Raw genomic sequence first — 24,511 nt, 5'->3', positions numbered from 1 at the left:
GACCAATTTAAAAATATCACCTTGGAGATAACTCAGGTGAAAAAGTGAATTGCATATGGGCCATGGGCCCTTATTCCTAGGAGATAATTTTTCATCTGCTGTTTAAAATAACTTTTCGGCACTCTGCAACTAAAAAAGTTCCAAAAAATAGAAAAAAAAAGTACTGTCAAAATTATTCAGAGTAATTTCTTGCTTGCTGTTGGCTTAAAGGGCATTTTATTGATAAGATGTGAAAGTATCACCTTGGAGAAAAAGAGAATTGAATAAGGGCCATATAATGATATGTAGCATACAGTTATTGTACCTTCTTTAAATAGTTCCTGAAGCAGAGTACTCCATTCCTTTCGAAAGATATTTGCTCCAGTCAAGCTTCCATCGCCACCAATGACACACAAGTTAGTAATACCATGTTGTACAAGGTTATGAGCTGCAGCCAATCGTCCTTCGTGAGTCATAAACGCTTTACATCTGGCACTGCCAATAATGGTGCCACCCTGAAACAGGCAAACAATGTCATTTCGGTAATTTATATTATGATCAATACACAATGTACAACAAATAAAAAAAAATAGTTAAAATTTCTACCACAACTTTCTATTTAAATTAGCTGACTTGCTGCCAGAGGCGTATCTAGGGATGACGGCGCCCATGGCAAGCAATTAAATTGCGCCCCTTTTGGGAATGGGGGGGGCGGGGGTTTGATGCAATTTTTCCTGGACAAAAGGTTAAAAAACGTAGACAATTATTTTACAGACGGGTGGAGTCATTAACTCGGTAGGTATTTGTCATTGGGGGGAGGGGTTGTGGGAGTGGGCAGGGTGTGCATGGCCTGACTGAGGCCCTCAAGTGATAAATGCAGCTTCCCCAAGTGACAATTGCAGGTAGTGTGAGGCCTCCCTCCCCCCCCCCCCCCAAGTGACAAATGAAAACCACACACAGCACTTCAGATCCCAAACACAGCACTTCAGATCCCAGACACACCACACACGCAGCACTACAAGTCCCAGCCACACCGCACACGCAGCACTACAAGTCCCAGCCACACCGCACACACAGCACTACAAGTCCCAGCCACACCGCACACACAGCACTACAAGTCCCAGCCACACCGCACACGCAGCACTACAAGTCCCAGCCACACCGCACACACAGCACTACAAGTCCCAGCCACACCACACACACAGCACTACAAGTCCCAGCCACACCGCACACGCAGCACTACAAGTCCCAGCCACACCGCACACACAGCACTACAAGTCCCAGCCACACCGCACACGCAGCACTACAAGTCCCAGCCACACCACACACGCAGCACTACAAGTCCCAGCCACACCACACACGCAGCACTACAAGTCCCAGCCACACCACACACACAGCACTACAAGTCCCAGCCACACTGCACACGCAGCACTACAAGTCCCAGCCACACCGCACACGCAGCACTACAAGTCCCAGCCACACCACACACACAGCACTACAAGTCCCAGCCACACCACACACAGCACTACAAGTCCCAGCCACACCGCACACACAGCACTACAAGTCCCAGCCACACCGCACACGCAGCACTACAAGTCCCAGCCACACCGCACACACAGCACTACAAGTCCCAGCCACACCGCACACACAGCACTAAGAGTCCCAGCCACACCGCACACGCAGCACTACAAGTCCCAGCCACACCGCACACGCAGCACTACAAGTCCCAGCCACACCACACACACAGCACTACAAGTCCCAGCCACACCGCACACACAGCACTACAAGTCCCAGCCACACCGCACACACAGCACTAAGAGTCCCAGCCCAGCTACACCACACACAAACACAGCACTACAAGTCCCAGACACACCACACACACAGCACTACAAGTCCCAGCCACACCGCACACGCAGCACTAAGAGTCCCAGACACACCGCACACGCAGCACTACAAGTCCCAGCCACACCGCACACGCAGCACTACAAGTCCCAGCCACACCGCACACACAGCACTAAGAGTCCCAGCCCAGCTACACCACACACAAAAACAGCACTACAAGTCCCAGACACACCACACACACAGCACTACAAGTCCCAGCCACACCACACACACAGCACTACAAGTCCCAGCCACACCGCACACGCAGCACTACAAGTCCCAGTCACACCACACACACAGCACTACAAGTCCCAGCCACACCGCACACACAGCACTAAGAGTCCCAGCCCAGCTACACCACACACAAACACAGCACTACAAGTCCCAGACACACCACACACACAGCACTACAAGTCCCAGCCACACCGCACACACAGCACTAAGAGTCCCAGCCCAGCTACACCACACACAAACACAGCACTACAAGTCCCAGACACACCACACACACAGCACTACAAGTCCCAGCCACACCGCACACGCAGCACTAAGAGTCCCAGCCACACCGCACACGCAGCACTACAAGTCCCAGCCACACCGCACACGCAGCACTACAAGTCCCAGCCACACCGCACACACAGCACTACAAGTCCCAGCCACACCACACACACAGCACTACAAGTCCCAGCCACACCACACACACAGCACTACAAGACACAACCCCCCCTATCCTATCCTATTTACATACACCTAGTAACTTACGAGTACAGGATGTTTCCTTTTGTGGTGTGCAGTGGGCGGGCTCAAGGAGGAGGCTGCGGCTGTGGGCAGAGACTGAGTGCCATGCTGTGCACATCTGATCTCACTCACACAGCAGACTGGAGAAGGCGGAGAATTCTGGGCGGGGCTTCTGCAGGAAATACAAGGAGGCTGTTTCTAGCGTGGCTGTACACAACTGATGTGATAGAGGAAATCAGGTGCCGATCACTTGCTACTGACGGCGCATGTGATAACTTTGAATGATATAGTCAGTCTGCGCCCCTAGTTGTCTGGAGAAGCGGGCGCCCAGGGCAAATGACATATGTGCATGCTGGTAGATACGCGTCTGCTTGCTGCTGACTCTCTTAGGGCTTGTTCACAGTGAGGGTGTTTTTGCCCTTTTTTCAAACACGGGCGATTTTTCAAAATCGCCCCAAGAACATTTGTGCAATGATTCTCTATGACAGAGTTAACATCTGAGCGGTTCGTTTCTGATCCGCTCAGAGAAGCGATGCATGGGCCATTTTTGAGGCGATTCCACCTCAATGTAAGGTAGAGGAAAACGCAAAACGCTCACAAAGTCGCTTTGTGTAGCGATTGCATTCCCGGTTTTTAAGAATAAATACATTGTATTTATTCTTTACCGGGTAAAAGCGTTAATTTCCTGACTTGCGTCAGGGAGTGAATTACAAAACTGCTTGGAAAAAACGCTTAGAAAACCGCTTAGCACAAAAATGAACCGCTCACCCAAACGCCGGGAATAGAAAAAGAGAAGCGTAAAAAACCTGAGGTGTTTCTTACTATAGGGGAAGAATGTAGATCTAGATGGCAGGCTCTGGAGAAAATGTCCAAGGCCCCTTCTAGTCATTCAGAAAAAGGATGTGGCAGCTATGGTCGCACAGCTGCACTTAAAAAACAAAACAAAACAAAAAAAAGACAAAAAACCCCCAAAAAACCTTTGTTACATCATACATGTGTTGGGAGAGAGCAGCAGATCTGTAATCAAAACTGACTTGACAAGTGCTTCAACATTCTGTGTTGACTGAGGGACCAGGCTCCACTACCTCTCACTGGAGCCCCATAGAGAGACTGTTAACCCAAATATCTTGACTTTTATAATGTGATCACACAAACTGTACATCTGCAATTGCCATCCTCAGTCAGTATACGTATGAATGACTGTTCACTGAAAAGTTTGCCTTGCTTTGAGATGTCATTTTTAATGTTTGTTTAAAAATGAAAGAATGAAGTTTTGGTTGCTAGAGGCAAGAAAAAAAAAATGCTCCACTCATCAGGCCATTATGTAATTTTGGGTCTTTCCAAAAAAAGGGGTTGATCCAGGTTACTTGCAAGGTTTCAGTGGTCAATTACTTTATTCTCTATATGAAGAATTTAAGCTCAAATAGTATACTGTACATTGCATTGACTGTGGGATTCTGTATATGTTACTGCTGAATAAAAATTAGACAAAAGAAAGAAGAAAATGGCCGAGAACCATGGTTTGTGTGAGTAAATACAAAAATCAGGCAGGGGTCACACTTGACGGCTTTCGAGCGCATTTTCTGCAAAGAAAAACGGATTTCAACCAAGAGCTCATGTTAATCAATGGGCTAGGTCAGATTTGTATGCAGATTTCGCGCTCAGAAAAAAACCCTGAGATCTTGTGCAATTTGTCTGTGTCTATATAAATTACAATAGCTGCTGTAAGGCAGGGGTCACACTTGTCTTTCAGTTTTCTGAAAAGTGTAGAAAACAGAGACAAGTGTGACCCCTGCGAACATGAATTCCAAAGCTAACAAAAGACAGACAACAAGTATGTTTTTGTTTATTAAGGCCAGTTGCACACATGTGTGGTGCAATTTGCATACTGCAGAAAAGCTCTACCTCAGCGCATCACACCACTGCAAGCAAATTGGTCCCCATGGCAGATTGCCCCAACAAGAAAATCTGCATGACCCCGCCCCCGCTCAGTGATTTTCTTACTGCCTGACAGGAAGTATGTCACAGCAACTCCCCCGATGCGCACTTGTGCGCAGCACCAATCTTTAAAGGTTGTTTGTGGTGCCATCACCTCCCATGGAGTACTGCGCTGCGCACTACCGCTCTTACCAACCGGCAACAAGTTGCAGCTTCTGCGTTGCCTGGACTATTTCCATTGCATTGCGCATTTGCGCTGCGGGCATTGTGGTCTGTCTCATTAAGCTCAATGGCCACTGTGATGAGTTAGAGGAGTTATATGTAACGCTATATGTGCAAGAAGCCTTAATCTGTATATGCCATTTACATATACACACAAAATCCCTTACCTTATCAGTCAGTCATAAGAAGAATATCTGCATTCTGCACCAGTTCTAATGACCTAAAGCTGGTATACTATGTCACATGGCGGAAGCCATGCTGTGGGCACCAGTACCAAAGCAACCTTCCTTTCCTACAGTTGCAGCCTCTGCTAACACCAGTTCACCAGTGTTTATTCCTTGTTATAACTGACAACATTTACTTTGTTTATAGCTTACCAGACCTCCCTAATACTTCTCTAAATGGTTAAGGGCTTGTTTGGGCCAGTGCTTTCACAGTATCAAATAGGGCAGTTACCCCAGCCTCCAAACTCCTTAAAGGACCACTATCGCGAAAAAAGTAGGCAGTTACTTATGAATAACGATGCAAAACTTTTCTCCAAGATCCTAGCCAACCGTCTATCAGTAGTAATCACCGATTTAATTTCCCCCTCTCAAGCTGGGTTTATCCCACAAAGACAAACTATAGACAACACTAGATTGGCTTGCAATATACTTCAGGATGCTAAAATTAATAATGAAAGATTTTTGATGCTAAGCTTAGACCTACATAAGGCCTTTGACTCAGTCTTATGGCCTTATCTACATAGAGTCATCGCTAAAATGGGGATAATGGGGTCATTTGTGAATGGCATTTTAGCCCTGTATAACTCTCCACAGACTAAATTAAGAATTCCTGGTGTCCTTTCTAAACCAATTCAAATTAGTAGGGGAACTAGGCAAGGGTGCCCCTTATCACCCTTATTATTTTCAATGGCCATAGAACCTTTATCCCTAGCCTTCCAGCATAACCCAGATATCAAAGGGTATGTTCAAAATGGGAACGAAATTAAAATAAGTCTATATGCTGATGATGCCCTACTCTTTATCGCAGCCCATAACATCTATGCCAATAGTTTTTCAGCTTTTGAATCATTTTGGGGATCTATCTGGCTTAACAGTAAATGTCGCAAAATCACAGGCCATGCCCATAAATTTTCCTCCCTCAGTGGTCAAGTTATACAGGGCTAACTTTGACTGGGTAGAAGTCTGGTTAATAAATTTCAGAAACTACTAAATACATTTATTTGGAACAACAAGCCTGCTAGATTTAAAAATGTCAATTTATATAGACCTATCTCACATGGAGGAGCTGGGATGCCCAACTTATGGTACTATCTGCTTGCAACACGTTTTGCACAAATATTATCATGGTATGACCCGCAACCTACTACCCCATGGGTGCAATTTGAAAGAGATTCTGTTCTACCCTTTAATTTAGCTTCAGTCCCGACTTTAGAACGACACTCTGCCAGACCTTTAAGTTCTTTAAATCTTATTGTATGGAATAATTATTCTCTATGGCATTCACATAAAGTTGCTATGAAACTTTGCTCAGATAAGCCTCCTAAACTCTCCTTTCTCGGACATCCAGACTTTTCTCCAGCATTTCGAGATTCCTCCCAATTTTATTGGTGGATCACTAATGCGCTCACCACATCTAATCGCTTTTGGATGGCGGATAAATTCATTCCATTCTCTCTGCTGAGATTTAATTATAACATCCCTTATTCTGAGTATTTTAGATACATTCAAATTAAAAGTTTTTTCCAAAAACACACCGGCCCTTACGGCAGATTTCATTGTACATTCCATGAAAACATATCTATCTCCAACCACCCAAAAAGGGATTATTTCCCTAATTTACCAGCAATGTAATAATCTTACACAAACACAAAAAACTAAAGCGATGTTGGATTGGGAGGGAGAGTTGCACCTTACTTTAGATAATGCAGACTGGCTTAAGATTAACCTTAATATGATCACTGTGACTAAAACACCCATGATTAGAGATACTGCGTTGAAGCTTTTCACGAGATGGTATAATACTCCCTTAAAAATACACAAAATATTCCCTACTGCCTCTTCTGGATGTTTTAGGGGATGCCAAGAAGAGGGCTCATTTTCTCACATTTTCTGGAATTGCCCTGTGGTTCAAAATATTTGGAAGGCTTTTTGAGACGATCTGAGCAATCTGATATCTTTAAATATACATTTAGAAGCTAAACATGTAATTTTGCTAATGCCAAACGAGAGTATTCCCAGGAAATGGAAGAGAATATACTTTGTATTTTTGTGTTCTATTTTGTGGGCTATTGTGCGTAACTGGAAGAATTCTGTGATTCCTCTGGAACAAATTCGGCACAGAGTGGAATGCGTCAGAACAATGGACTTTCTGCATCATACCTTACAAGACACTATCTATAAATTTCATATTGACTGGGACTGTTGGTCTAATGCTACTATTCTTGGTATCTCTTATCCTGGATAACCGGGGTCTTATACGTTTTGAACATTTTACTTATTCCGCAGGATATAGGTCTGTTTAATGTGCCTTTTACACAGGGAAACTATTCTTTACTTGAAAAGTTATGTTGTTTATAGGGTTCTGTTTTTATTAATCCTGTTATTATCAATGCAGAGCTATGATAGATTAAGCAATACGATATATGCCTCTAGATATACTGAATTCATGTTTATTACTAAATGTGTGTTATTCTGATTTCTCTCTGCAATAAAACAAAAGTGAAAGAAAAAAGTAGGCAGTTAAAAAATGTGACAGATGACAGGTTTTGGGCCAGTTCATCTTTTTAAGGCTCAACACACACCATACAATCTTGGTTGTTCAATCTTACCACTTTCATGTAGTATAAGAGCTTCCCCATTCAATCATTCAAGGTATTTTCAATCTGTTGGCCCTTATACTACATAGATTTGGTAAATCTGTACAACCAAGATTGTATGGTGTGTTGAGCTTAAAGAAAACCTGAACTGAAAATTAAAAGTTAAAATAACATACATAAGTTATACTTACCTCCTTTGTAGTCTACTCCTCAATCTCTTTTTCCTCTCTTGCGTCCTGTTGGCCCACTGTGATCAATGGAATTCTCCGTCCTCCATTTTGAAAATAGCCATTACCCCATAACAGCTTCCTGGTCAGCACACAGTTAAACTGTAACATTGCCCACTTGAGCCATAGGCAAACATGGACACATCAGTTCTCCTCTCAGCTGTAACTGACAGCAACTGATATATAACTGACAGCAACTGATATATTTTAGTTCTGACAAAATGTTGTCAGAACTGGAAGGGATCATTGTCAGAAGAAAATGGTGAGCTTCTGAGAGCAACTGATGGCAAGGTGACTATGTAATGTTCATTTGAAGTTACCTCATGTGTTTATTTTAAATAATTTTACTCAGTACAGGTTCTCTTTAAGGGGGATTCTCAGGGCTTTCTTTGTTTTCAACAGCATTTCCTGAACAGCAGTTTAACTGCCAAAATAGCAAGATACCAGCCGGCCTCCCTAATCACTTGCACACTATTATGTCAGTTCAATTTTGCAACTGTTGTTCAGGAAATGCTGTTGAAAACAAAGAAAGCCCTGAGAATCCCCCTTAAAAAGATGGACTGGCCCAAAACCTGTCATCTGTCACATTTTTTAACTGCATACTTTTTTCGCGATAGTGGTCCTTTAAGGGCTCCACAAGTCAGACATTGTAGAGGTCACAAGTTTACGGTCAGTACAGTATGAAAATGTAAGGGGCCCCACATTAATTTTTGCCCAGCACCTCATGTTACGTACAACCATCCCTTGGGCTTGTTCACATGGTCTGCTGCTGAACAATTTGCCCTTCTCAGCAAACCACCAAAAATACAACAAACTATTATACATTTTTTTCTAACAGCATGTGCTCACAGTAAACAAGGTGTAGTCAGCACCAATGTAGTAAAAGAGCTCTTTATGGAGGCTCCAATCTCCATGTAACAAAGTATAACAGTTGCAGCAGACAGCCTGCAGTTTCAGAAAAGTCCTTTTACAAAGCTGTATAGCTACCATTTACCGCAAGTGGCAGCTATAAGGCTTTGAAACATGACTTCTAAAACAGCATGCTGTCATCTGCAGCTGCTGAACTTTGTTACATGGAGATTTGCGCTTCAATTAAGAGCTTTTTTAATACAGTGCTGCCAACTACACCTTGTTTGGATTGCAGAGTCTCAGGGCACAGAGACCATTTGTCATGACACACTTTTCTCTTTAGTGGGTGCTGCATTTTGTGTAGTACAACACACGGCCATGTCGAAGTAACACGGAGCTGACACTGCATAACAATGTGCTGCCATGCAATATGCTTCGAATTCCAATGACAGGAAACAAAGATTAATGAACTGGTTCTTGGAAAATGTACAGTTTTTGATTTAAACTTACCAGTTGGATTATATTCGATACACTTAACCAGTCTGCTTGTTTGATACAATCTCCACCTTCAACTAATCCTTCATACCCCTTTAAAAAAAAGAGAAGAGACGTTTACAAAATAAACATTTACAAACAGCTCAATACGTACAGAACTCAAAACATGCATTAGCGCTTTGATTTGCAACAGGTCTATAAAAGCAAGCCCCATTAGCAGCTACACATAACTAATCTCAAAGCACATATACATGCATCATTGGGTCCCTTCAGTGATTTTGGCCTTTAATTGTTGATCATAACAATGAGCAGGGCAGATACAGTGAAGGTTCAGTGATAGCGCAAATCATATACACCTACATAAACAACTGGGCCTTCACTAATGAATGATTTAAAGCATCCGCTTTTCAAATGCACACACACAACACAATGCTCACAATATAGTTTCTCATTAGTTCTAATTAGTGCAGACATGCCTGTAACAGCTCTGGTTATTGTATGGCTGTGTTAGCCATTAGAGGAGTGTGACTCCTTACTATGTGTACACATACCCAGCATTCCTCTGGATGTAAAGGATCCCTCCTCCATGTGGAATAAATGTGTCATTGTAGCAAATTAAGTAAAGCAAGTGGGGCGCAAGGGGATGCAAAATGGTTTATTTCATGTACAGGCGAACCATTGAGAGAAACAGACAGCAGAACTCTGGGCATCTTCAGTACCAATTTGTATAATGTCATGATTTAACCACTTCCGGATCTTTGCTACACATATATGCGTATTGTTTACTTACCACCACCGTTCGCAATCTTTAGCTTTAATCAGAATCCCATCATTCCGTGATCGGTGAATGGGAAACAGTTGTCCCCAAACATGATCACCGTGCCTGTGATGAATGCGAGCCTGCGTCAGAGAGACACTGGTATTTCATTCACCACCTGTAACCAAAAACGTTACACTTAATAGTTCCTGTGTACTATTTACAGTACTCTGCAATTAAGTGTAGCAAAATCTTGTGGCCAAAAAGTAAAAATGCACACACACACACATTTCTCTATATAGAATTACATGCATTATTATGCATTTTGAACCCCTTACACAAAATAAAAAAAAAAATGACACCATTGAAAAAAATACATAGTTAACTTATGGACTTTTTAATATGTCATGAGGGTTTATTACTGTTATTTTTATAAACGCTTGTAATAATTGTTATAGTATAAAAAAAAAAAGAAAAAGCACTAAATGGAAAAAAGTACACCTTTATTTCTAAATAAAATCTCAACATACATGTACTATTTAACCATTGTAATAACCGGGACCAATGGGCAAATGCATTTTTTATCTATACTAGCACATATTTTTCAACTATAATTGCTGAATCCCTGTAAAATGCATATACAATAAAATAATAAAATAATTCTTAGCAAAAAATGCTGCCCAAAGAAAGCCTAGTTTGCCCCGCAAAAAATACATTGATCATTTCAGTGTGATAAGTAGCGATATTGGCGAATGAATGGGAGGAATGTGATGTCAAAATTTTTCTGGTTTTGAAGGGAAAAAGACCTGTGGTTTGAAAGTGGTTAAAGCAAGTTTTCTGGAAAAAAAAGTTGTAACAGCCACAAACTAAGCTGCCAGATACCTTTGTAGTGTTCTGTTAGAAAATGATATATCATTATACAAGCCATTTTGTACTAGAACAGGGTAACATTTTAAAGCAGTAAAGTTGGAAAAAATAATCATCTACATGTCAAATTTATCAAAATAAAGTTTTGCATTACTACAGACTTGCTGCTTATTGTAAATAGCATCAGCCAGTGTCACATGTGTGTAATTATCCATTATGTAACCCCCCACCCCATTTAAAAAAAAAGTTGCACTTCAAATTAAAACACTTAAAAAAATATTGAACTATAAAGCGCAAACATATTCTGTGGCGCTGTACAAGGTAAAAAACAAACATTGGGTACAGAATAATACAGACAATGATAAACACCAGTATAAAAAAATACAGAATCTGTACAAAGTACAGAATTGGTAATAACAGTGACATAATTAACACGAATAAACGTGTAACAAAATCAAAAACACTAAGGCCTCGTTCACATTATTACAAGCAGATGGCCGTGCGAATCAAATGTAATGCGTACGATTGCACGCCATCTGCGTTTTTATGAGTTGCGTGGCTGATCCCATTCACTGTAGTGAATGGGCCAGCAACGCATTTTTCTAAAAAATGCATGCAGCACAGCATGCGTTCACGCACCGCACTGGTATGGAACCCATGTAGTGTGAACATCAGACAGTGCAGTTTACGCACTTCTGATGTTCATGCGTGTCTGCCTCCTGCACGTGTTGCCGAAATACAGACGGCAACCCATGTAATGTGAACGAGGCCTAAAAAGGGTGAGAGCATGATGGGGCTGTGGTCGGTATACAAGCATTTCTTCCATGCTGGGACCCGAATGGATAGCAGCAGCAGTGGTGGAGGACCTGAATGGATGGAGATAGGCGAATGTGTGCGGCAAGAAGCCTAGTGAGAAAGGACAATCTCCATTCTCATAGGCTAGCACTGATTCCCTCGACCTCATCACCATCCACGTCATGTGCCCAATCTGGAAAAATTGTTCAGGTCCCAAACAGGGCTCCACTTGTCAGAATGGAACAAACAGCATTCCTTCTGTTCTGATACACAGAACATTTTTATGCAAAAGAGTGCACTAAAAAGAAGTCCACGTTAGAATTTTATAATCACATCTCCGAAAGTAGTAGGTTCTGGAAATGCAATATAACATACTAACATGGCGCTGCCTAGCCCACGCTCCCGATGAGTCGTGAGAGCGACGCAACTAGTAAAGTGGAGGGTGTGGACATGGCGGTTCGTAGTGGTAAAGGGTGGAACTTGGTTCTGGGCCGAGTAGACGTGCAGCACTGTTCCTAACCAGCCAGGAGGCCATCACTCAGGGTAGAACCTGTTTAAACTGTGGGTGCTATGTTACTCCAGTTACATAGGAGTGTGCAATCTTACCTTATGTTATATCATTTTAGGCTATGGTGACTCGACTGTTTTTTCTGAGGTGATTTGGTTCATGAGGCATATTCAAGCAGGAGAACCAACCGTGATATCTGGATAAAATATGGGCGACCTAGATGACTCCAAAGCAATGTTGACCCTATCTAATAGAGGGGCTAGAAAAAGGGTTAGTGCCCCTTCTTACTGGGTGATATCAAGTTGTGGTATCATGCTAAGGCCTAAAGGAGTGTACCTGCTACAGAGATAAGTTTAAGTGTGCCATGCAGGCTCTTTTACACCATGGCTGTGACATAGTAATCTCATTGTCTAGTGCAGGGCTTTTCTACCTTTCCACTAATTGTACCACTTTTATTGCCTGAAAACTTTCAAGTACCACCAGTGTGCCTGCACAGTAGATTGGATGCAGTCGGGCTTGGTTGTTTCTGCTGGCGCCTTAACGGAGAGCAGCTACTGTGCATGCGCACACCGATGAGGAGAACTTTGGGGCTCCCAGCACTGGATCCCATCTACTGTGGAGGAAGGGGGAAACCTCTTTAGGATGCAAAGGCCTCCCCTTCCCTGAGGTAAGTACCCTGAGGCACTTTTTTCTTACAAGGTACACTTTAAGAAAAAAGGCATTTGGGAGGGGAAAAGTAGGAGGCATTGGTGGGGAAAAAAACTACAATTAGATTGCAAGCCTACATATTGTCAGTATTGGCAATCTAGAGGTAGACTGCCAATACAGGTAGCCATACAAGTCCCCCCCCCCCCCCCACGCGCTTAATTATAGGTAGCCAGGCCCCACCACCTGACAGCTAGGCATTGACTCACCACAAAGTTCGGCTCCCCCCTTGCTCACTCCTTGCTGTTCTGCCCTGTGGAATTGTTCACACCTCAGATCATTGGTAAGCCAGCCGCAGAGAAGAGACAGCCAGGCAAGCGGTACACAGTGACGGCGTGTATACTTCAAATAAGCAGTGATGTTACTTTCTGTATCTGCGCCATCACTGTGCACCGTTGGCCTGGCTGTCTCCTCCACACTAATCTGAGGTCTGAAGTATGCTGCAGAGAAGCACAGCAAGGAGCGAGGGAGGGGAAGCCAAACTTTGTGGAGGCAGGACAGGACCAGGACAAGTGGCAGGTGGACAAAAAAAGTGGCAGGCAAATCTGGTGTGTACCACCTGGCCAACAGCAAAGTACCACCGGTGGCAAGCGTACCACAGGTGCAAAGCCCTGGTCTAGAGAGATTAGCCTGTCTAATTAGGCCTTACCAACAAGTAAAAGGCAAGTGTAAGTTAGGGTTGGCAGCTGTGCCACTCTATGCCATAGTTTGGGCTAATATGTAAACACAGGAGGTTAACCCTTTTGTGTTCCTAGGACACCAGAAAGTAAACACTGCAGGGTTTTTGTAAGATTCCTGCAAGTTGTAACAAAGAAATGTTTTTCTTTAAAGTTATGATGCTGTTGCTTATCTCCTTAGAGCAGAGAAGAAGCTCTCAGTTTAGGTCCGCTTCAAAAGCTGACAGAACCAACAGGTTTTGGACTAGTCCATCGCCTCATGATGGAGTCTCAGGGTTTCCCTTTGTTTTCAAAAGCATTTGCTGAACGGCCATTGTTAAGTCTGACTGCCTAAATAGTGTGCGAGTACGGACGCTGGCTGGTCCTATTTTGGCAGTTAGACTTAGCAACTGCCATTTAGGAAATTATTTTAAAAAACAAAGAAAACCCTTTGTATCCCCAATGAGGAACTCGACTAGTCAAAAACATGTTGGTTCTGAAAGATTTTAACTGCTTACTTTTTCACTATAGTGGTCCTTTAAAATGGTAATTTGATAACAACCGTGAAGGTCAGGATGTACTGCTGCATTGCTGAGCTTATTTCAGTAATGTGTAAAGCCTCATCTACACGCGTAGATGTGGCGGCAATGTTCCTTATCAATCGAGCCGCTGATGCGGCTCGATTGATAAGATCTGACAGGACGGATCTCCCCACCGCCGATTCCCTGCTCGCTCCCCGCGAGGGGACAATGGCAGGGAATCGAGGGGAAGATAAGCGGCGCTGGCGGGGACGAGCGGAAATCAAGCAGGTATTGATTCCGGCGCACGCGGAAGAGGCGATCCGGCGGCTAATCGAGCCGCCGGATCGCCGCCTCATCTACACGTGTAGATGAGGCTTTACAGACTCATGTGCTGTGCTGTGTTGTGTTCTGACAAACTGCTGCATGCATCTCTGTGCCAACACAGTGCTTCCTCATTTCAATTAATACTGCCATGCAGAGCAAAACACGTGCCATATATTTTTGTAAAGAGAAGTAAATGGTTGGCACTCCAAAAAATTGGTACAGAAAGATCTGTAATTAAGATAATCCAAAATTCCAAAGCAACAAAGTACCTCTTTATCAAGAATAAAACAGTGCAAGTTAATCTGAAAAACAACTCCGCAACAATAAATCACCATAATACACAATAAATAAATACATTTGAAGTAGCCCAAGAAAGAGACGGTCACCATCGTGGAGGAACACCAGTACCAACACTAAGGTAGAGAATGTGTGGACAAGTTTCAAAGGTGGCTATAAGTGCTAGCCTGGAAAGAGAACCACTATGACAGTTGAAGACAATAAATGGGTCATTAGACTGGGAGCAAGATAAGAAGATAAAAAGCCAACATAGACTTTTTTCCCCACTCCCTCTCTACAGTTATCCAGGGCCGTTTCTTGGGCAGTGCGGGCAGGGCGACCGCACTGGGCACAGACCGGCAAGTAGAAGAAGGGGGGCACAGGCAGAAGGACATAACCGCTAGGGAGCTGGTGACGCGCAGTGCAGCCAAATGGAAGAAGAAAGAAAATTACCGGAGCGATCACCTTCCTTGACTCCTCCTGGGCTGCCTGCGTCTGACATCAAGTCATTATTTACGTCACCACCGCATGATGACACCTGATGTCCTGTAGCGGTACTGCAGGCTGTCACCACTGCGTGATGACACCTGGTGTCCTGTAGCGGTACTGCAGGCTGTCAGTGTGCAGCGCCCATAGAAGAGTCTCTTCGCCTGTGTGTTCTTCTGGTCCCTGCTTTCTCCTGGATGAGCGGCTGGTCACTAGTAAGTAGGCAGATCTACTTGTGACCTGTGGCTGTGTGGCTGTCACTAAAGAGTAAGGGTTCGCAAGTCCATGTGGGGAGTGGGGGCACAATTTTTACACACTCACCCTGGGTGCAATTTAGCCTAGAAACTGCCCTGCAGTTATCCATATAATAATTCCTTTTTTTGTATAGCGCTTTTCTCCTGTCTCAAAGTGCTTGCGAGGCAGCCACTAGAGCACACTCAGTAGGCAGTAGCAGTGTTAGGGAGTCTTGCCCAAAGAACTCCTTATGGAATAGGTGCTAGCTTACTGAATAGCAAGAGCCAAGATTTGAACCCAGGTCTCCTACATCAGAGGCAGAGCTCTTAACCATTACACTATCCAGCCACCATATCTGACACCTGTCACTGTTAGAGATAGCCAGTTTTAAATTGTGCAAATCGTGATGCAAATCTAGCCTTCAAAACACAAAATGAGGTGGCAAATCAACATTCAACATTGAGGATCTCAAGGCATGTGTTCGCGAAATAAATAAAATAGGAAAGGAAGAAGGAAACAATTGGAAAAGGCTAGTCGAAAAATGGAAGTTAAAAAAATGACAGTTGGAAGATAATGGCAGTCGAAAAACAGTTGAAATTTGGCTGTTGGAAAATGACAGTTGGAAAATGGCAGTTAAAATTTGACAGTTGGAAAATGGCAGTTGGACTTTTAACTGCCATTTTTTCAACTGCCATTTTCCAACTGTCAAATTTTAACTGCCATTTTCCAACTGCCATTTTCCAACTGTCATTTTCCAACTGCCATTTTCCAACTGTCAAATTGTAACTGCCATTTTCCAACTGCCATTTTCCAACTGTCAAATTTTAACTGCCATTTTCCAACTGTCAAATTTTAACTGCCATTTTCCAACTGCCATTTTCCAACTGTCAAATTTTAACTGCCATTTTCCAACTGCCATTTTCCAACTGTCAAATTTTAACTGCCATTTGCAAACTGTCATTTTCCAACTGCTATTTTTCAACTGCCAAATTGCAACTGCCCTTTTCTACCTGTCTTATTTAAGCTGTCATTTTCCAACTGTCAAATTTCAACTGTTTAAAGGACCACTACAGTGAAAAAAGTGAGTAGTTGAAGGAGAAATTAAGTAAGAGGCATATTGAGGCTGCCATATTTATTTCCTTTTACGCAATGCCAGTTACCTGGCTATCATGCTGATCCTCTGCCTCTAATACTTTTAGCCACAGCTCCTGAACAAGCACATGCAGATCAGGTGTTTCTGACATTATTGTCAGATCTGACAAGGTTAGCTGCATGCTTGTTTCTGGTGTGATTCAGACACTTCTGCAGAGACATAGATCAGCAGGGCTGCCAGTCAACGTATATAGTTTAAAATGAAATTAATATAGCAGCCACCGTATTCTTCTCACTTAAAAGGAGTTATTTTGCAGCCTAAGAATCAAACAAGCTGACACTTACCTGGGGCTTCTATCGCCCCCCCTGCAGCGGTAATGTCCCACGCCGTCCTCTTCCGATGCTCCGTTCCCCGCTGCCGGTCCCAGTGTAATCACACAAGTTATTACACTGCTGCTGTGCAGTAAGCTCCAGATGACGCGAGCAGGAGCTAACATTATTCGTCTGCTTAGACGAATATTAAACCAGGACCGGCGGCGGGAAACGGAGCATCGTAGGAGGACGGCGCGTGACATTACAGCTGCAGGGGGCCGATAGAAGCCCCAGATAAGTGTCAGCTTGTTTCATTGATTTTTAGAATCCCACAGAACCTCTTTAAAGAAGACCTAAACTCAAGCACTGCAGTCAAGGAAAACAAATACTGCGCATGCGCACACACCGACAAGGAGAACTTTGGGGCTCCCAGAACTGGATCCCTTCTACTGTGGAGGAAGGGGGAAACCTCTTTAGGATACAAAGGCCTCCCCTTCCCTGAGGTTTACCCCTCGGGGCACTTTTTTTCTTACAGGTACACTTTAATAAAAGAAGAGGGCATATGGGAGGGGAAAAGTAGGAGGCATTGGTGGGGAAAACGACTACAATTAGATTGCAAGCCTACATATTGTCAGTATTGGCAATCTGTAGGTAAATTGCCAATATAGTTAGTCTTGCAAGTTCCTCTCTTTCCCCTCCCCCGCATACATATGAACTGCCCGCCGGGAGACTGGGGTGCAGGATACAGCTGGTATACGGCAATTGCTGGAAGCCGAATTGCAGTGTTTTAAAAGCAACTTCAGCTCTGTCTTCTGATGGCGCCGAAGTTACTGACTGTGCGTCGCTATAGCCGTAATTCCTATTTCGGCCTATGATGGCGCCAGCTGCGCCCAAATCTCCTGCACTGTTATTACAGTGCTCGCTCCCCCCCCCCCCCCCCTGCATAATTATAGGTAGCCTAGTCCCACCATCAGAGAGCTGAGAGCTAGGCAGTGACTCACCACAAAGTTCGGCTCCCCCTTGCTCACTCCTTGCTGTGCTGCTCTGCGGAATAGTTCACACCTCAGATCATTGGTAAGCCAGCCACAGAGAAGTGACAGTCAGGCAAGCGGTGCACAGTGACGGCACGTATACTTCAAGTACAGAAAGTGAGCAGTGATGTCCCTTTCTGTATCTGCACCATTACTGTGCACCATTTGCCTGTCTGTCTCTTCCCCACTGATCTGAGGTCTGAAGTATGCTGCAGAGCAGAAAAGCAAGGAGCGAGGGAGGAGGAGCCAAACTTTGTGGAGGCAGGGCAGGACAAGTGGCATGCGGGCAATAAAGTGGCAGGCAAACCTTGTGTGTACCACCTGGCCAACAGCAAAGTACCACCGGTGGTACGCGTACCACAGGTTGAAAAGCCTTGGTCTAGTGCACTGCATATTGTTTGCATATTGTTTTAATTTATATAGAAGCGCACCACCATTGTTTATTTGAACACCGCATGTATGACTTAAGTCAGCGCAATAGTAAGAGCATTTTTATGTGCAGTGTGTACCCAGCCTAAGAGGATCAGGTTAATAAGAAGTCCATTTGCCGTAATTACACTGATTTGATTCATTTATTCATTTTATGGTTTTACAAATTCATGACTGACATTTTATACACACTCGCACAAAAAGTGGTTGCTAGATACATTGCTATTTAATTAAAATAAAGCCTTTTTCCTTTAACCATTATTGTAATGAATGTATATAACACTTTACCAGTGATCCTGGTCAAGTGCATTACAAAATGGTTCACTGTTGAAAAGAATTGTAAAATGTAAAATATGTGTAAGTATGTATACTTGTTTAATACCTATGTAGCGCCAACATCTTCCACAGCACTGTACAAAGTATATACAGTGCTACCCATAATTATTCATACCCCTGGCAAATTTTGACTTAGTTACTTTTATTCAACCAGCAAGTAATTTGTTGATGGGAAATGACATAGGTGACTCCCAAAAGATAATAAGACGATGTACAAAAGGCATTATTGTGGGGGGAAAACTCTGTTTTTATTTAAATTTGAGCAAAAAGTGTCCAGTCCAAAATTATTCATACCCTTCACAAACTGTCACAGTCTGTGGGAAAATCCAAAGTTCTATACCATTCCAAATAGTCCAATCTGTTTAAAGCATCCTAATTACCCTGATTAATTGGGAACAGCTGTTTTAATCAACTCAACAGGTGAAAAAGAAGCTATCTGCAGTTGGTTTGTGGACAGTCATGGCTAAGACAAAGGAGCTCATTTAGGACCTGCGGCTGTGCATTGTGGCTGCTGACAAGTCAGGAAGGGCTACAAGGCCATTTTTAAATGTTTTCCAGTTCCTGTGGATACAGTTCAAAGTATTATTAAAAAATATAAGATGTTCCACACTGTGCCGAGGGGTGGATCGGGACTCCCAATGACGTCGCTGACGTCATCCCGCCCCGTCGCCATGGCGAAGGGGGAAGCCCTCCAGGAAATCCCGTTCTTTGAACGGGATTTCCTGATCGAAGCGGGCGGGGGGATGCCGCTGAGCAGCGGCTATCATGTAGCGAGCCCTGGGCTCGTTACAGGATTTAAAAAAAAATAAAAATAAAAAAAACTGCTGCGCTGCCCCCTGGCAGAATTTTTCATACCGCCAGGGGGGTTAATACACATAATGAGATTTTCTGGCAGATTTCTTGCCAGATCAATTGTTTCCAGCATGTCCAATCTGATTTCCCGATCGATTTTCCATTTACTTCTATGGAAAAATCGATCAGAAATCAGATCAGACATGCTGGAAATAATTGATCTGGCAAGATCCTCCCATTCAATTCCCTATCCCTCCTCCAAATCTTTACTGCAGCCTGATTGGCTGCTTCCTATCGTCCTTCCTGGTTTCCCCTCCCTGTTGTGAGAGCCCCTCAGATCGAGCTCTGCCAGTGACAGCAGCTATGCCCGCACTCCCCCCCCTCCCCCCCCGCGAGAGACAGCAGCTATGCCCGCACCATAACCCCCCCCCCCCCAAGTGAAAGCAGCTATGCCTCCATCCTCCCCAGCGAGTGACAGCAGCTATGCCCGCCCGCCCGCACTCCCCCCCCCCACGAGTGACAGCAGCTCTGCCCGCACCATGCCAAAGCGAGTGACAGCAGCTCTGCCCGCACCATATACCCCCCCTGCCCCACGAGTGACAGCAGCTATGCCTGCACAACCCCCGCGCCCCCCCCCCCCCGCGAGCGACAGCAGCTCTGCCCACACATACCGCTATCCCACCTCTCCCCCGCGAGTGACAGCCGCTACGCCCGCATGCCCCCCCCCGCGAGTGACAGCAAGCAAGCGCGCGTGCGTGTGACAGCAGCTCTGCCCGCACCATACCCCCCACCGCGAGCGACAGCAGCTCTGCCCGCACCATAACCCCCCCCCCCGCGAGTGACAGCAGCTATGCACACTCCCCCCCATGAATGACAGCAGCTATGCACGCCCCCCCCCCCACGAATGACAGCAGCTATGCCCGCACATCCCCCCGTTCTCCTCCCCCCTCCCGCGTGTGACAGCAAAAAGACTATCACAATCGGCCGCAAAACGACTAACATCGCAATCGGCCGCAATACGACTGACATCGCAATCGCAGTGTCAGCAGCTATGCCTGCACCCCCCAGCCCCCCCTCCCCCCCGCGAGTGACAGCAGTTCTGCCCGCACCTCCACCCCCCTGCTAGTGTCAGCAGCTCTGCCCGCAATCGGCGCAAAACGACTGACATCGCAATCGCCCGCAAAACGACTGACATCGCAATCGGCCCGAAAAACGACTGACATCGCAATCGGCCGTAAAACGACTGACATCGCAATCGCACGCACGGCTCCCCCCACCCCAACTGACAGCGAGATCGCACACAATCCTCCCCCGCGAGTGACAGCAGCTATGCACACTCCCCCCCATGAATGACAGCAGCTATGCACGCCCCCCCCCCCACGAATGACAGCAGCTATGCCCGCACATCCCCCCGTTCTCCTCCCCCCTCCCGCGTGTGACAGCAAAAAGACTATCACAATCGGCCGCAAAACGACTAACATCGCAATCGGCCGCAATACGACTGACATCGCAATCGCAGTGTCAGCAGCTATGCCCGCACCCCCCAGCCCCCCCTCCCCCCCGCGAGTGACAGCAGTTCTGCCCGCACCTCCACCCCCCTGCTAGTGTCAGCAGCTCTGCCCGCAATCGGCGCAAAACGACTGACATCGCAATCGCCCGCAAAACGACTAACATCACAATCGGCCGCAAAACAACTGACATCGCAATCGCCCGCAAAACGACTGACATCGCAATCGCCCGCAAAACGACTGATATCGCAATCGGCCCGAAAAACGACTGACATCGCAATCGGCCGTAAAACGACTGACATCGCAATCGGCCGTAAAACGACTGACATCGCAATCGGCCGTAAAACGACTGACATCGCAATCGCGCGCACGGCTCCCCCCACCCCAACTGACAGCGAGATCGCACACAATCCCTCCCCCCCCCCACCCCGCTGAGTGACAGACAATATGACCTAGTTAGACCAGAGACTGGTGGGAGTGTCTGAGGGTTGGGAGTGTCTGAGGGCTGGGACTTGGGAGGGCTAAAGGATAATCAATCAGGAAGCAGGGTATAAGGGCGGATATTACATCACAATTGGCTTCAGACAAGACACTCAAACATGGAACCTGCCATGAGCTGTCAGGAACATCAATCTCTGAAAATACTATATAAAAATTCTGTGAAATCCAAATGTGGACAGTGTAATGCATATGTAATGTAAGTACAGCCAGTATTTATCTACTGATATATGTGTTTGTTGTCTCTGAGACCCTATACCTAACAGCTCCTCTAATATATTTTTGGGTTCTTAAAGAGACTCTGAAGCGAGAATAAATCTCGCTTCAGAGCTCATAGTTAGCAGGGGCATGTGTGCCCCTGCTAAAACGCCGCCATCCCGCGGCTAAACGGGGGTCCCTTCACCCCCAACCACATCCCCCCCCCCACAAAACTTGGTCGTGAATTTTTTTCTTCCTGGAGGCAGGGCTAACGGCTGCAGCCCTGCCTCTAATCGCGTCTATCAGACGCGCATCGCCGCCTCTCCCCCGCCCCTCTCAGTGAAGGAAGACTGATAGGGGCGGGGGAGAGGCGGAGGTACGCGTCTGATAGACGCGCATGAGGCAGGGCTGCGGCGGTTAGCCCTGCCCCAATGCGGAAGCGCTTCCCGGCTGTACGGAGGGGATTTGGGGGTGAAGGGACCCCCGTTAAGCTGCGTGATAGCGGCGTTTTAGCAAGGGCACACATGCCCCTGCTAACTATGAGGTCTGAAGCGAGATTTATTCTCACTTCAGACTCCCTTTAAAACAGAAGGTATTTAAAATATTTCAGCTTTAAAAGCAAACCTGAAGTGGAAATAAACTAATGAGATAATGAATTGTATGTGTAGTACAGCTAAGAAATAGAAAGAAATAGAAATTAGTAGCAAAAAAAAATCATCTCATATTGTTTTCCAGTACAGTAAGAGTAAAATAAACTTAGGTTATCTATGCAAAGGAACTTCTGTGAGCTCTTCAACTCTTGGGTTGAAGACAATCCTGCACTTATAGATCAAAGAAACCGAAGACGGGTTGAGACAAGGTTTTACTGCAGGAAAGTTCAAAGGGACATTAGTTCTGCTGTTTTATAGTTTAAAATACAGAGGTCAGGAGGTCGGCACAGCGATGGGGAGCCCAGTGGCCCCCACCTATGCTGGCCTCTTCATGGGCCACTGGGAGGCCAATACCATCTATTCGTCGAGGAATGGGTTCCTGGAGCGGATAAAACTCTGGATCCGCTATATAGACGACATCTTGGTAATTTGGCAAGGGACCAGAGAGGAATTTGTAGCGTTTATGGAGTATGTGAACTCTAATGATGTGAATATGCTGTTTACTCATCATTGGGGAGATCAACAACTACAATTTCTGGATTTAGACATTGTCGTGAGGGGTGGAGGCTTGTTGACTAAAACCTTTAGAAAGAAAACGTCGGCCAATTCTGTACTACAGGCCACGAGCTATCACCCCTCGACGACAACCAGAAGTCTGCCATATAGCCAGTTTCTCCGGTTGCGAAGAAATGCAAGTACTTGGGAGGATTTTCTGCTACAATCAGATGAACTTAAACAGAGGTTAAGCTCTAGAGGTTATGGAGATCATTTAATTAATTTGGCGTTTAGTAAGGCAGCAGGGAAAGATAGAGCATCATTATTGACCTCCAAGGTTAGACATAGAGAACAAAATAGTTTTCATATGCATTTCTCCTATTCACCAATGTATGAAACCATCAAAAAAGCAATTGAGGAAAACTGGTGGATTATACAGCTAGACAAACTCTTTGGTTGTAAAAGTTCTGTGCCCCCCTGTGTTTCCTACAGAAGAGTTCCTAACTTAAAGGATAGATTAACACATAGCGAATTTACAAGTCCCCAAACCAGGTCTTGGCTTGGTGCCTCTCGTCCATTGGGAAATTTTAGATGCCAGCGGTGTTTGTGCTGTAATTTTATTGTTGGGGGCGGTAGTTTTGTCCACTGTGGTCGGGCCTGCAAAATTAAGCAATTTATCAATTGCAGAACCAGGGGACTTGTGTATGCCCTGGTGTGTTCTTGTCAGCGTATCTACGTAGGCGAGATCACAAATATGCTGAAGGACCGTTACCAGGCCCATTGCAGGTCCATCCATAGTGGAGAAGGCTGCCCTCGAGTAATCGAACACATGCGGTGTGCCCATGGGGGAGATGTCACAGGCCTCAGGTTCCTTGGATTAGAAGTAGTTAAAAAAGATACTAGAGGGGGAGACTGGCATAAAAAATTATTGCAAGGGGAGAGGTACTGGATTTCCTTCTTTGAGGCCACTGGCCCATTGGGTCTAAATGAAAGAAATAACTTTTCAGTATTCCTGTAATAGATCTTTTTCTGGTACAGAGTTAAGAATTCCCACAGTACTAATTAGTTTTTATGACATTCTTTATACTTACCCTTAATCTAGATTTTAATATCATGTACTTTTTGTGCATTCTTTTTGAACAGATTTGGACTGTATCCCGGGATGTACTGGGTCCTGTTCTATGTTGGGGGGTGGTGAGTAATGTATAATCTATTATTCAATGATCATTGTGTCCACCCATTACACCTGCGGGATAGTATTCTTCTATGTTACCCAAAGTGGGCGGTGATGTTAATTTCCCCTCATTTTAAAGTCTAATGTGCAGTTAGCCATATGGCCACAAGATGGCATAGGTTCCCATAGGAACTAATGGACACGTATATTGTGTCGCATCTATGATGGCAAACATGCGATGTCTGCGTTCCACGACGCGACGTCAGCTCTCAGACTCTGGCCTTAACCCGGAAATGACGTTTTGTCGTAATCCGGAAGTAACTAATGGGGAAACTTGGCTGATATTTCCAATGCGGCGTGCATTTCAAACAGCGGAAGCTGGATAGCCGTGACCATCACCCACCCACCATAACAGGTAAGATAGAGGATATATAAAGGGGTATTTTTATGGGGCAAATTGTCCTGATGCGCCACGCTATATAGGCGCGAAACGGCTGTTGACCTTCTCTCTGCCTGTACCTCTCTCCATTTTTGTATTGCTTGGAAACTGTTTTTAACAAGTTTGGAATAAATGTTAAGTTTTAGCCGGATGTGCACTACCGCTCTTTTTCTTCAAGCAATGTACAGTGAGTATCCTTAGGAAGTTGCACTCAGGCTGTAATAGCTGCAGTCCTGTGCACAAGTTTCTTTGCTATAGATTAAAATACAGAGTGTGGTTTT

General features: G+C 45.0%; 1 protein-coding gene across 2 annotated transcripts in view; it reads right to left on the bottom strand.

Moving 5' to 3' along the window:
- PFKL (phosphofructokinase, liver type) overlaps positions 1 to 24,511 on the bottom strand; it is a 184,693-nt gene that overhangs the window by 116,704 nt on the left and 43,478 nt on the right. For both annotated transcript variants that reach the window (XM_068244841.1, XM_068244842.1), the window contains exons 3-4: positions 9,163 to 9,240; positions 305 to 494 (exon numbers count right to left, since the gene is read on the bottom strand). In XM_068244841.1, coding sequence (XP_068100942.1) covers positions 305 to 494; positions 9,163 to 9,240 — 268 coding nt within the window. The remainder of the gene's footprint in view (positions 1 to 304; positions 495 to 9,162; positions 9,241 to 24,511) is intronic.

Source organism: Hyperolius riggenbachi, chromosome 7 (genome assembly GCF_040937935.1).
Source record: "Hyperolius riggenbachi isolate aHypRig1 chromosome 7, aHypRig1.pri, whole genome shotgun sequence".
Lineage (NCBI taxonomy): Eukaryota > Metazoa > Chordata > Amphibia > Anura > Hyperoliidae > Hyperolius > Hyperolius riggenbachi.
The sequence above is the reverse complement of the archived record's forward strand: the minus strand, read 5'-3'. Positions and strand labels throughout refer to the sequence as shown.